Source organism: Bos javanicus, chromosome 8 (genome assembly GCF_032452875.1).
Source record: "Bos javanicus breed banteng chromosome 8, ARS-OSU_banteng_1.0, whole genome shotgun sequence".
In the NCBI taxonomy this organism is placed as follows: Eukaryota; Metazoa; Chordata; class Mammalia; order Artiodactyla; family Bovidae; genus Bos; species Bos javanicus.
Window position 1 is genome coordinate 103,366,624 of NC_083875.1, and position 12,515 is coordinate 103,379,138.

The window sequence follows — 12,515 nt, forward strand, 5'->3', positions numbered from 1 at the left end:
AGGTCCTGGGCCACCTTTATCATAGCTGGCAGTTCCCTGCCCTGTCCTCGCCCTGGAGGTGGAGGTTTGCATGTCAGTATCCCTCCCAGAGTGTGAGAGAGACTTCCTTCTGAGGTCTCCCCACCTTCTCAGCACCTTGCTTAGGGCCGGGCTCAAGGTAGATGCCGTTGGAAATGGCAACCGATGGACTGAGACCGTGTGCCCTGTTTCTGCAGAGGCGATGCCTTTGCGGGGGGAGGGGGGGATGGAAATGCCTCACAGTGCACCCCCCATCTCTGTTCTACAGAATCAGGGAGTCCCAGTAAAGGGAAGTCTTACACGGGCCTGGGGAAGAAGTGTCGGCTGATGAAGACGGTGCAGACCATGAAGGGCCGCGGGAACTACCAGAACTGCCCCGTCATGAGGCCGCACACCCCGCACTCAAGCTACGGCACCTACGTCACCCTGGCCCCCAAGGTCCTGGTGTTCCCCGTCTTCGTCCAGGTGAGCTGACGGCCAACCCGCAGGGCTCCCTCCGCGGGAGGTGAGAGAGAGAGGGCCCTTCGCTCTGGGACTCAGAGATGGTGTCTCGTTCTAGGACTGGGGGAAAGCCAAAAAGCTTCGGGGCTCAGGATGCTGGGAGTAATATGGAGGGAGCAGAGGCTTCCAGGAGGAGGAACAGGAGAATGAGGGCAGGGAGGCTTGACATCAAGGGGTCCCCCTTCCTGCTCCCCTTTCTCTGGGCACACTGCAGGCACACTGCAGTTGCCTGTTGTATCTCGCAGGGCCTGTGTGCCGAGGCTTCTGTTCCTGGCTCCTCCAGCGCTTTGCTGTTTGGAGACGACCAAGCGAGCGAGCCTCGAGGTCTGGCATCTTGTCTGGTCTCCTTGGTCTTAGCAAACACATCTGGCCAGTACTAGCTGGTGGCCTGAGACTATTTAGATTTCTCTTCTCCTATTTTTTTCATATTTTCCTTCTCTTCCTCTCCATTTCCAGACCTTTATTTATTCTATCACCCACATATATAACCCCTGTGAGCATTTAGATATCTTTCCTGTGCATGTCATATTAAAAACCCCAGACTGTATCGTACATTTTCTATTCTGTTGCCTTTTTTAAAACAAGAATTGCAGCATGAACATTTCCTAGATCATTAAATATTCTTTGAGTCTGTGTTTTGTAGTGGTTGGACACTATTACATGGATGTTTCATGTTTATTCAACCAGTCCTCTCTTCTATTCAGACACTTGTGTTATGTCTGCTCGTTTGTTATCGTAAATAACTGTGATGAAAATCCTCATGCATGAATTGCCTCTCAGATTATTTTCCTTGGGAGAGATTCCTAGAAGTGAAACGACTGGGTCATGGGTCATAAACATCTTAAAGGTTCTTATACATATTTTGACAAATTGCTTTCCAGAAAGACTCTCAGTTCATCCTCTCATCAGCAACCTAGAGGAGGCATGGCCCCAAGAGCTTCATTTCTGACCATGCCTGCCTTCTCTGCTCTCCCTGGCATCCTTCTGGGTCTGTCACTGGCCAGCGGATCTTTGAATTCATACTTTTTAGGATGCATGCAGCATATCTCTGGCAGGTGATGTGCGTCTCCCCAGACAGCTCCGTAGGCAGGGTCTGCTCTTTGCCATTCTTTCCATCTCTCCTCTTTCTTGGGATGTAACCACAAAGGTCTTGGAATCCACAGGGCCTATTTTTCATTATAAAATTTTTACCAAAAAATTAAAATTGGTTTTAAAAAGTCATAAAAACTTTTGAGTTGTGAAATATATAAGCCAAAAATGGCATAACACTTAAATGGACAGTTTAATGAGTAATTGTAAAGTAGATATCCACTAAGAAAAAGGCCTAGACCATTGCCACTACCCCAGAGGCCGTGTGTCTCTCTTCCTGATTATAATACCCTCCTCGCCCAGAGATGTCCCCACTAGTCTGACTTGGTGATAATCATCTCCTTGCTTTTCCTTAGTTTTACCGCTTATATGTGCTTTTCTGTGCGTGCTAAGTCACTTTTAGTCATGTCTGACTCTATGTGACTCTGTGGACGGTAGCCCACCAGGCTTCTCTGTCCATGGGATTTTCCAGGCAAGAATAGTGGAGTGGGTTGCCATGCCCTCCTCCAGGGATTCTGCCCAATCCAAGGATCGAAGCTGGATCTCTTATGTTTCCTGGATTGGCAGGAGGGTTCTTTCCCACTAAGAGTGGGAGGTGGGGCTCCGAACTGGGTATGGGGCAGGGTCATGGAGTAGGGTGAGAGGTTTGGGTGAGACTTGGTCCCTGGGAACTGACAACAGAGGAGTCAGTGAACTCAGCTCTGATGAATGTGGAGCAGGGATTGACCTGGCCTTCAAAGGCACTCAAGTGACCAAACCTGGCCTGAGGCTCTCAGGATACTGCCAGAGGTGTCCTGAGAGCCTGGGCCTGACTGCATGAATAGGGCAGGGGAGGGAGTGTGGGGCTGGGAGGGCCCGGGAGCTCAGTGCAGTCAGGGAGCTGGGGGGGTGGGGAGGCCTGGCCGTGTGGTCCGACTTCCTGCGCAAGTGGCAAGTGTGTGAAGGCTGGTGGGGAAGGTCGCAGCGGCAGTTCCGCCCAGGATGAGCGCCTCTGTCTTTCTGTTTCTGTCTGTGTATGAGGGGGCGTGTGGGTTCTTGGGGTGTGGGGGCAGGGCTGGCAGTCTTCTGCGGCTGGCTTTGGCAGGCTGCCTCCCCCTCGCCCCCACCCACCTTCTCCACCAGGCCTCTTTGAACGATTGCCTTTGTTTACAGCCTTTAGATCTCTGCAACCCCGCCCGGACCCTCCTGTTGTCGGAGGAGCTGCTGCTGTACGAGGGGCGAAACAAGGCTGCCGAGGTAAGCACTCTCCTTCCCCAGGTGAGGTTTCCAGTGGGCTTCACCAGCCATCTTCCAGGCCCCTAATTTCCCCTCTTCTTGATAGTTGCAGAATTGTACAGTCAGGGTAGGAAAGACCTGAAAAATCTTCCGTGCTCTCCTCTACCAAATGGCTACTCAACTTTCCCTTAGATACGTCCAGTGACGGGGCACTCACCACCTCTCAAAGCTCTATAGTCGATCTTTGGCGGTCAGAAGCTTTTCCCAACCCCTAATGACATTCCACTGTTTACCCCAACTTCCTCTAAGGAGCAGAAGAGGTGGCATTTCACCCCAGCTGTGTCGAATGACTTTATGGGTGAGAAGATTAAAGCTGTTAGCCAAAGAGAATTTTGAGAAGAGCATCCATTACCTGGGTTCTCTGGGTGTGTATTAATCCAAATCACAAATCCTCTTTTGAGGGATAAGTCTATGATCTCTCTATGGCTCTAGCTCAGCCAACAGAGGCCTGGGAGTGGAGGCCACGCCGCTCTTCCTGGGAGCTGGCCCCGGTGTATCTCTTACTGGGGGGACTTCACTCACCTCCACAGTCCCCAGAGTTGGCCAGGTTCCGGCTCAGTCTTTGTGAGTTTAAGTCTACTTGGGAACAGAGGTTGGAACCCTGGGATCTGACTGGTTTCCTGAGAGCCTTGAAAAGAGAATGGGGGCTTGTTGCCAATCAGGCCCTGATTCAGAGCTGGGAGTGTGGTTTGGCTGAGTTGAGAGGCAGCTTTGGGTGGTGGAAAGATCAGGAAACTTGAAGGCAGAAAGATTACAGCCAGCTCTGTTTTGCTGCTGGCTCACTTAAGACTTCTTCCTTCTTCCTCAGTCTTCCCATCTGAATAGTGGGGGTGTGTGTGTCTCTGAGGCAGCCATGGTAGGGTCTGAGGTTGGCTGATCTCGAAGGGTGTTTCGACCTCAGCACAAATGCCTCTGGGACATTTTGTGTAGCTGCAGTGTAAGCAGGCTGCTGTCGTTTGGTTTGTTCGACAAGCAGACCAGAACTCATATTTTCCAAGTGAGCATTGTCTCTTTCAGGGGGGTTTCCCCGGGGAGACCACAGGCTTATTTCCACCACCCTGGTGTCGCTTACCACATTTCTGGACCTCCTCTTCCGGAACTTTCTTAAGAACCTTGGCATAGCTTCTGAATTGCCTCCATGGGAGTAAAACTTCATCTGTTGAGGGGGGTTTCAATTCTAAGAACAGGAAGTCCTTTGGAGCAGTTCTTGGTGAGTAAGTGTGTAGTGGAACTCAGTCAGGTAGCCAAAGGTCAGAAATGGAGGTGTGGCTGCAAATTCACAAGACTCAGAAGAAGACAGTTAGAAGCGGCAGCCACCCTGGAGTACACCTGTGTGTCCAAATGTGCTCTTTTGTTCCCTCACTCACTCACGATTAAGCCCACAAACATTAAACACTTCTTGTATAGCCTTATTGTGTACGCATTTTCCATGCTGGGTCCCTGGTGGCTCAGACGGTAAAGTGTCTGCCTACAATGCGGGAGACTGGGGTTCAATCCCTGGGTTGGGAAGATCCCCTGGAGAAGGAAATGGCAACCCACTCCAGTATTCTTGCCTGGAAAATCCCATGGACGGAGGAGCCTGGTAGGCTACATACAGTCCATGGGGTTGGAAAGAGTCGGACACGACTGAGCGACTTCACTTTCACTTTCACTTTCCATACTTGATCCCAGTTAACTTTTTTTTTTTTTCCTGAAATATTTAATTGTTAATCTGACTGTGCTGGGTCTTCACTGTGGCATTCAGGGTCTTTAGTTGTGGCTTGTTCCCTGAACAGGGATCTAGTTCCCTGAGCAGGGATCGAACCTTGGGCCCCTTACATTGCAAGCATGGAGTCTTAGACAATGGGCCACCAGGGAAATCCTGATCCTGATTAATTCTTGCAGCTTCCTGAAGAGAGGAACATTTGACCCCAGTCAATAGATGAAAGTAAGCCTCCAGTGAGATTAACTGGCACCCAATGGGCTTCCCAGGGTGGCACTAGGGGTAAAGAACCAGCCTGCCAATGCAGGAGACGTAAGAGATGTGGATTCGATCCCTGGGTTGGGAAGATCCCCTGGAGGAGGGCACAGCAACCCCCTCCAGTATTCTTGCCTGGAGAATCCCATGGACAGAGGAGCCTGGTAGGCTACAGTCCATGGGGTCGTTAAGTGTTGGACACAACTGAAGCGACTTAGTAGGCATGCAAGAGTCTCAAGGCTCCAAAAAGATGTAGCCACAATTAGCACTTGGGCTCTCTCTGGCTCAGCAGTGCTTTCCAGGATCCCATGCTGCCTCTGGTGTATTTGTTTAAAAACGAATTAACAAACAGAAGCTGAAGCCAGGGTCTGATAATAGTTAACAGTCTATTTAAGAGTTCTTCATCCAGTGGGTCTTTGGAGCCCTAGAACTAAGAGACCCCTTCTGAAGATTGAAAGAAGAGATTTGAAGACAAGTAAAAATAATACACTCCTTTTTCTTGAAATATGATAGGAAGCAAATATGTGGATCTTGGTAGCCTGTCATGCTATTCGGGCCAAAAATACAAAGCAATTCAAGAGGAGTTTGGATAAGTTTGGAGAATCACAGTGAAGGCTGGGTCCACAGGAGTTGTCCGTTCTAACTGCTTTGCTGGAACTTTCCCGCTGATTGTCTTCCAGCCTGTTCTTGAGTCTGCAGAGACAGTCCCTCCGGACAGTGGTTTTTTTACTAGAGAGCGCTAATTTGTCTCAAGTTCTCCCTGGCGCTGTATAGAAATCTTACCTCCTGGAATGTTCCCCCTTGGTTCTTTGTCCCCTCTCTTCTCTGGGCATGCTCCACGAGCTGATCCAACCCCACACCCTGAACTGCCCTCGTCACACCTGCTCCCAGAAGTCACAGACTTGATTAATGTGCCCTGAGACCAAACTAGCGTTTGGGCACAGCCTTGTTTCTACATTCAAATACTGGTTATCGAGCATCAGCAATGGAGCTAGGCCCTGTGTTGGAAGTTCCAGGAGCTCCGTGGGGCTCAGGGACACACCCTAACTTTACATGCTGACTCACTGAGTTTACCATTAACTCAGGCACCAAGATCTTTTCTGCCAACATGCCCTTAGGTAAGATTGCTGGGAAGAAGTTTGGTTAGGACCATGTGGGATTAGTGATCCTTTAAGTTGCAAGGATTTCCTAACCAAACAAGCCCTCAACTCTTGACCCTTTGGGAAAACAGAAATGTCCTTGGAGCAAGTGTGGGGAGCCACCTGGCGGCCCCCACGGCCTGCTGTGGGAGGCAAGCCGGTCACTGGGCTGTGGAGATGTCCGTCATTGCTCTGTGGGCTGCCGTGACCTCTCGTGGGCTGCTGAGGAGGTGGGAGACAGGGCCCACCTGCCCTCCCCGGGCACGCTGGCCTCCCTGCCCTGCCTCCCACTGTGCGCCAGCTCTGTCCTTTCCCTGACCCGACTTTTGGGGAAATTCTTCATTCAGGCCTTAATCACTTCCTGTCTAGACCACGTTCTCAGCTCTGGGAATCTGGGCCAGAGCAGCGGCCTGGGTCTTTTCGCACCTTGCTAGTGGCTCTTCCAAGTGCCCTCCAGCTGGCTCTTGTGGGCTGGGGCTGGGGTTTTTTTTTTTTTTTTTTTTACTTTTTAGGCTCCTCACAGACTGTCTCCTCTGACCCCTCCCCTGCCAGCTTCCCTGAGGGTCCGGAGGCCACTTCCGGATTTCCACTGAGTCAGTCAGGGGAGTCTGAGGTTCGCCTTGTGCGTGCCTGGTGCAGAGCCTTTCTCTTTCCCGCTGCTTGGATGCTGACATCTTCTTCTCAGGAACCAACACCTAAAATCCTTCTGAACTCTGGCCCATGTTCGTCCCTGTCTTAACTTCATGATCTTGTCTCCATCACCCCTCTCTCTGGGTCCCAGCTTGGATTCTTTCATATTCAGGGATGGGACAGCTGTAGGCATGTTGCTGCCTCCCCACACGGTGAGAGCTCTAGGGTCAGCCAGACCTGGGCACCGTCCCTGCCTGTGTGGTCTCCGACAGGTCACTTAACCTCTCAGAAATACAGGGTCCTCCTCTATCCAAGAGGGCAATGATGTTTACAAGTCAGGATCCACCGAGCAGAAAGTAAGTGCTCAATAAATGGAGACTTCTGTGGGCCGTGTTGGGTCAGGGCTGTGATGGAAAGGGGGTTGGAGAGGGTCCCCACCAGGATCCCTTCCAGCCCAGCGCTCAGGAGACCTCATGTTTGGTCCCGTAGGAGAAGCCAGAGCCGCCCCGGGAGCCTCCTGCTCAAGGGTGCCCTCTGTTTCTGTGGCCTGGATTCTGTCAGATTTCTGTGTGCCAAGTCATCCTAAGAAAAACACGTGTTTTTAAATTATAAAAGTAACAGGTTCTCATTGCCAAATAATGCAAATCAAACAAATGTATAAAGTAAAATCCTCTCCACAGTGAAGACTGTGATGAGTATCTTAGACACGAAAGTATGTAGAAATATAGACAGATTTATGGGGCTTCCCTGGAGGTCAGTGGTTAAGAATCCACCTTCCAATGCAGGCGACCTGGGTTCCATCTGTGGTCAGGGATCTAAGATCCCACGTGCTGCCGGGCAGCTAAGCCCATGGGCCGCAACTACTGAGCCCAAATGATGCGATGAAGGTCCCTCATGTCAAAACTAAGACCCAGTCCAGCCAAAGAAATAAATACTTTTAAAAAATATAGACAGATGTACAGTTCTGCTTTACAAATTTGGATTATATGCTAGGTATTTTTGCACATTGCAGTATTCTGATTTATGACAAATAGATTTCCATTTCTGCCCACATAGCTCTATTTTATTCTTTTAATAGTTGCATAAAATTCTACCATATGAAGATAGCATCATTTAGTTTATTCATCTTCTCTTAAGGGGATTTTATGTTCTTCTTTTTTTTTTTATTAAAAAAATGCTACTGAGAACATCCCTACATGTTCACATTTATATGTCCTTGTAAGAATTCCTATAGGCTAGAGTCTTAGAGGTGGAGTTGTTAGGTCATCTGCAACAGTCTGACAGCTAAACGGCAGCATGCTGACCGTCTGAACTTGAGCAACAAGCCAGCGTACACTCACTGTGGCCCTTCCATAGTGCGTGCGACCCTCTGGCGGACTCTTCCTACACCAGATGAGGTGAAATGTCAGATTTTGATACCTCAAAGGGAAGTCCACACAATTAATAATATTTTGTTTTCTTCAGAGAATCTAAAATAGGATTTTTTATTGCTTTTGACTAAAGGCCACTGCAGGATTTGCAAAACAAAGCTCAGTGTAATCCTTACTGGCATTAGAGGATCAAGTGGATTTTTTTTTAGCATAAAACTATGTGGAGCATGCCTGGTGGTTTACCTATAATGTCTAAAAATATCTTTCTCCTTTATTTTCGGAGCAGCTAATGCATCAAAGAGATAAAAGTTCTGTCCATGTCTGTATTGGAGTGTAAGTAACTGACTTTTTCTTGATGTGATTGTGCATGGATGCAGTTGAAATTATCTGCAAGGAACTTGGTAAGAACATGCATATGGCATGATGCTTCAATTCATAGTCTACACAGAGCTTGTGAGAGAAGCCCGTAGGGAGCCCGGCAGGGACTTTCCCCCTGTTTGCATGGTTTTCTCAGATGAGAAAACTGAGGCTGAAGGGATTTGGGGACTTCACCAAGTTTTCATGGCTACTTAGTGGGACAGGAGCCTCAAATTCTGACTGCAAGTCTAGTGCTTTTTCAGCCAGACACTTAGAGGGGGATGCACGTGAATGTGGTATCTCTTGCAGCTCAAGGTGGCTCCAAGCCAAGGGCCCTGGTCTGGAGATTGCAGAGGCATTTGCTCAGGAAGGTGGGCCTGTGGCGTGTCTGACTATTGAGAGGCTTGTTGTTATTCAGTTACTCAGTCATGTCTGAACCTTTGCGACCCTGTGGACTGCAGCACACCAGGCTCCCCTGTCCTTCACTATCTCCTGGAGTTTGTGCAAATTCATGTCCTTTGAGTCAGTGATGCCATCCAACCATCTCATCCTTTTTTGCCCCCTTCTCCTCCTGCCCTCAATCTTTCCCAGCATCAGGGTCTTTTCCAATGAGTTGGCTTTTTGCATCAGGTGGCCAAAGTATTGGAGCCTCATCTTCAACATCAGTCCTTCTAATGAATATTCAGAGTTGATTTCCTTTAGGATGGACTGGTTTGATCTCCTTGCTGTCCAAGGGACTCTCAAGAGTCTTCTCCAGCACCACAGTTTGAAAGCATCAATTCTTCGGTGCTCAGCCTTCTTTATGGTCCAACTCTTACATCCATACATGACCAATAGAAAAACTGTAGCTTTGACTAGACAGACCTTTGTCAGTAAAGCAATGTCTCTGCTTTTTAATATGCTGTCTAGGTTTGTCATAGCTTTCCTTCCCAGGAGCAAGTGTCTGAATTTCATGGCTGCAGTCACCATCCAAAGTGATTTTGGAGCCCAAGAAAATCTGTCACTGTTTCCACTTTCCCCCGTCCATTTGCTATGTTGACAGGCAGGCAGAGGTCATCAGGCCTGGAGGTTGAGGATGAAGGATAATTTTTATTCTGTTAGGTTTTCCCACTATGAGGAGCAGGCACACTGAGCGTCTGCTCCTGGTTCTGCCCAAGATGACAGAGACACGAGATGATGGCAACTTGTTTCCTGGCCCTCCAGGGGAGCCTGTGGCTCTGGCCTCTGGGGCAGTGGGGCAGCTGGCTCTGTTTGCTCTCTCACCATGCAGGTGACGCTGTTTGCCTACTCAGACCTGCTGCTCTTCACCAAGGAGGATGAGCCGGGCCGCTGCAACGTCCTAAGGAACCCCCTCTACCTCCAGAGTGTGAAGCTGCAGGAAGGTGAGTGCTTGCCCTAGGTGCCCTGGACTGCCTCCGCTCTCACCCTGAGTCCTCCTCCTGGTCTGGGCAGCATGGATGGGATGTGCGGTCAGGCCCCGCCCGTGGACTTGGCTCTCAGTCACTGGTGTTCCAGTCTAGGCTAGCAGTCCCCGCTGTTCACCCTGAACTTTGCAGGGAGATTTCTGCTCCAGCGAGGTTTGGGGAAGGCTCGGGAGTGGAGTGGGAAGAGCGCTGGGTTCAGACAGACCTGTGTTCCAAGCTTGGCCCGGCCCCTCACTACCTGTGTCACCTCAGGCAGGTGACAAGTGTCCAGGCAAGTTCCTGGACCTCTCTGAGCCTGTTTCCTCATGTGCAAATGAGGATGCCAGTAGTAACTCAGAAGGCTGCTGTGGAGGTTAAATTAAGTTTGGTTGTTTATGCAAAGTGACTGGCTCACACCGCGCACCCAGGCAATGCTCATAGCTCTCGACTCACCACACACATCCAGGACAGGAGACCACTGCTGCTTCCCCCAGCCACATGACCCAGGCCAGAGTCCGGGATACTGGCGCAAGGAGCTGGCCGGGGCTGGCAAGCAGGAGCATGTGGGAGCATGGAGCAAGTCTCTACCCGAACTTGCCACGGTGGCCCTGCCCTCCACTCGGGAATGGGAAACCAGTGGGAGTATCTGTGGAGTGGTTTGGTTTGGTGCCTGAGGTCTCTGCTGTAAGGGGCTCGGTTTCCTCTCCCAGGTTATGAAAACAACACCAGACCTGTTTGAGCCCGGGTGGCAGGGGCAGGGAGGAAAACATTACCCAGCGAAAGAATTCTGTTTTGACGGCTTGTGCTCCAGGAAAACTTCCTGCCTGTTTGCAAACCCGGCCTGCGCGCTCGGTGCCCCCACCGCTCTTCCTCCTTAGAAACCCAGGCCGTGTGAGAACCCCTACTCCCGCAGCCCCACAGGAAGCCACTTACAACTTCTCTTCCCTGCCCCTGCCTTCCTCCTGACCACTGAGCAGGGCGGCCACCGAGGGGAAAAAGCAGGTCACCTCGCTGGGGGCCGAGGCTCTCCTGCGGGGCGGGCTGGGCTTGACCAAGGTCATGGTGAGGAGCAGTCCTCTGAGCAAGTTCAGCTCAGATCCTGAGGTTCCAGGGAGCCCCCTAGTGCCTGCGGGAGGGGGGCGACTCTGCCCTTGACTTTGCTGCTGCCACCCCCCCACCCCCACCCCCCTATCCCTCACACCCAGCTTTCCCTGCACACCCATTCCCATGTCTCTCCCACCCTTTGGACACACATGCACTCACACGCCTGCCCATCCCAGCTCACACAATGTAGGACCCTGTCAGATTTGAGGGGTGCTGGTGGGAGGCTGTGCTCGGTAATACACATTGATTGATGATAAGAACCAAAGTGAAAAGTGTGTTAGTGGCTCAGTCATGTCTGACTCTTTGTAACACTATGGACTGTAGCCCACTAGGTTTCTCTGTCCATAGGATTCTCCAGGTAAGAATACTGGAGTAGGTAGCCATTCCCTTCTCCAGGAGATCTTCTCGACCCAGGGACTGAACCCGGGTCTCCTGCATTGCAGGCAGATTCTTTACCACCTGAGCCATCTCTTGTTCTGTTGTGCTCACCACACACATCTGGGGCCTGCAAGCCCAGGACCCTGGCCTGCTCAGCCTCTTGCTATAAGGAGGGAGGGGAAAGAAGAGTTACAAACTGGCTGTGCATTGGGTGGGGATTGGGAGCCATACGGCAGAGGAAGAGCCGAGGGTCATAGCTGGGAGAGGGGTCCTGGGCTCCGCATTGCTGCTGACCTGGGGAACAGCGTCAGCTGGTCCTTTCTCCCTTTTCTGGACAGCAGTTTTTCTTTCAGTAGTCAGGGCTGGAACACAGTCCTTCACATTCCCTCCAAGCTCTGACGTGCTCACACGGACCTGAGATTGCTGTGAGAAGATGGCCAGCGCCCATTCATCTGGCCTCCACCTCTGGCCTGGGCCGGGGTTTGGGGAGACGGTGTGGGTGGAGTCTACTGAGAACTGGTTGAATCTTCCCTTCCTGGAGGCCACAACCCCAGGCTTGAAGGGAGAGGCAGGGTGAATGCCATCTACCACTGGGTGGCTGCTGGCCAGGGTGGGTGGTGTCAGGCCTTGGGATGTTGTGGAGAAACCTCCCCTATGCTGAGTTGCCTGTGCAGTCATGGCCTCCCGGGGCTGGAGACTGGGGGTGGCCACAGCCAGCCCTGCTCGGGAGAGATGCCCACAGCCACTGGAGCTTATTGGGTTGTTATGTGAGGGGTGTGTGTGTGTGTGTGTGTGCCTGTCCTGGGTTGCCAGCCAGATGTTCTGGTGCAAGGCGTCTCACCTTTCTCCAGCAGTGTCAGTCAGCAAGCACAGCAAGCATGGCTCTCCAGGGAGCCCAGGAACTGCTGGGAGCAAAGGAAGTGGCCCAGAGACACTGAGCTCTCAAGGTGCACGTTCCAACGCTTAGACAGCTTTAGATTGCTTCCCAGGCATTTGTGGAGCTCTTGCCTGCTGCCCTGCCCTTGCTCCCTGAGACAGCCTTGTGGGTCCTGGGGTTGGAGAAGCCCAGCGATCCCTTCTCCAGCCGTTGGAGTTGGAGCCGCCGGGCCCAGTGTCCTGAGTCCTGGCGTCCACATTCCTGCCCACCTCCGCCACGCCTCCAGAGACTCGCTGCAGCAACGAGGCTGGCTTTTAGGAGATGTATCCGCGGCCTCAGCTGGAGCCTCTCTTGGCAGAATGGTCTCTGATTAACATTGCCAGTGACTCCTAAGGTTTCTTGTCTCTTTCAAATCGA

At 51.4% G+C, this 12,515-nt stretch overlaps 1 protein-coding gene across 8 annotated transcripts in view; it reads left to right on the forward strand.

The window, feature by feature from the left end:
• The window catches only part of RGS3 (regulator of G protein signaling 3), a 155,004-nt gene that overhangs the window by 69,504 nt on the left and 72,985 nt on the right, over positions 1–12,515 (forward strand). For all 8 annotated transcript variants that reach the window (XM_061426561.1, XM_061426566.1, XM_061426563.1 and 5 more), the window contains 3 exons: positions 287–483; positions 2,761–2,844; positions 9,607–9,718. In XM_061426561.1, coding sequence (XP_061282545.1) covers positions 287–483; positions 2,761–2,844; positions 9,607–9,718 — 393 coding nt within the window. The remainder of the gene's footprint in view (positions 1–286; positions 484–2,760; positions 2,845–9,606; positions 9,719–12,515) is intronic.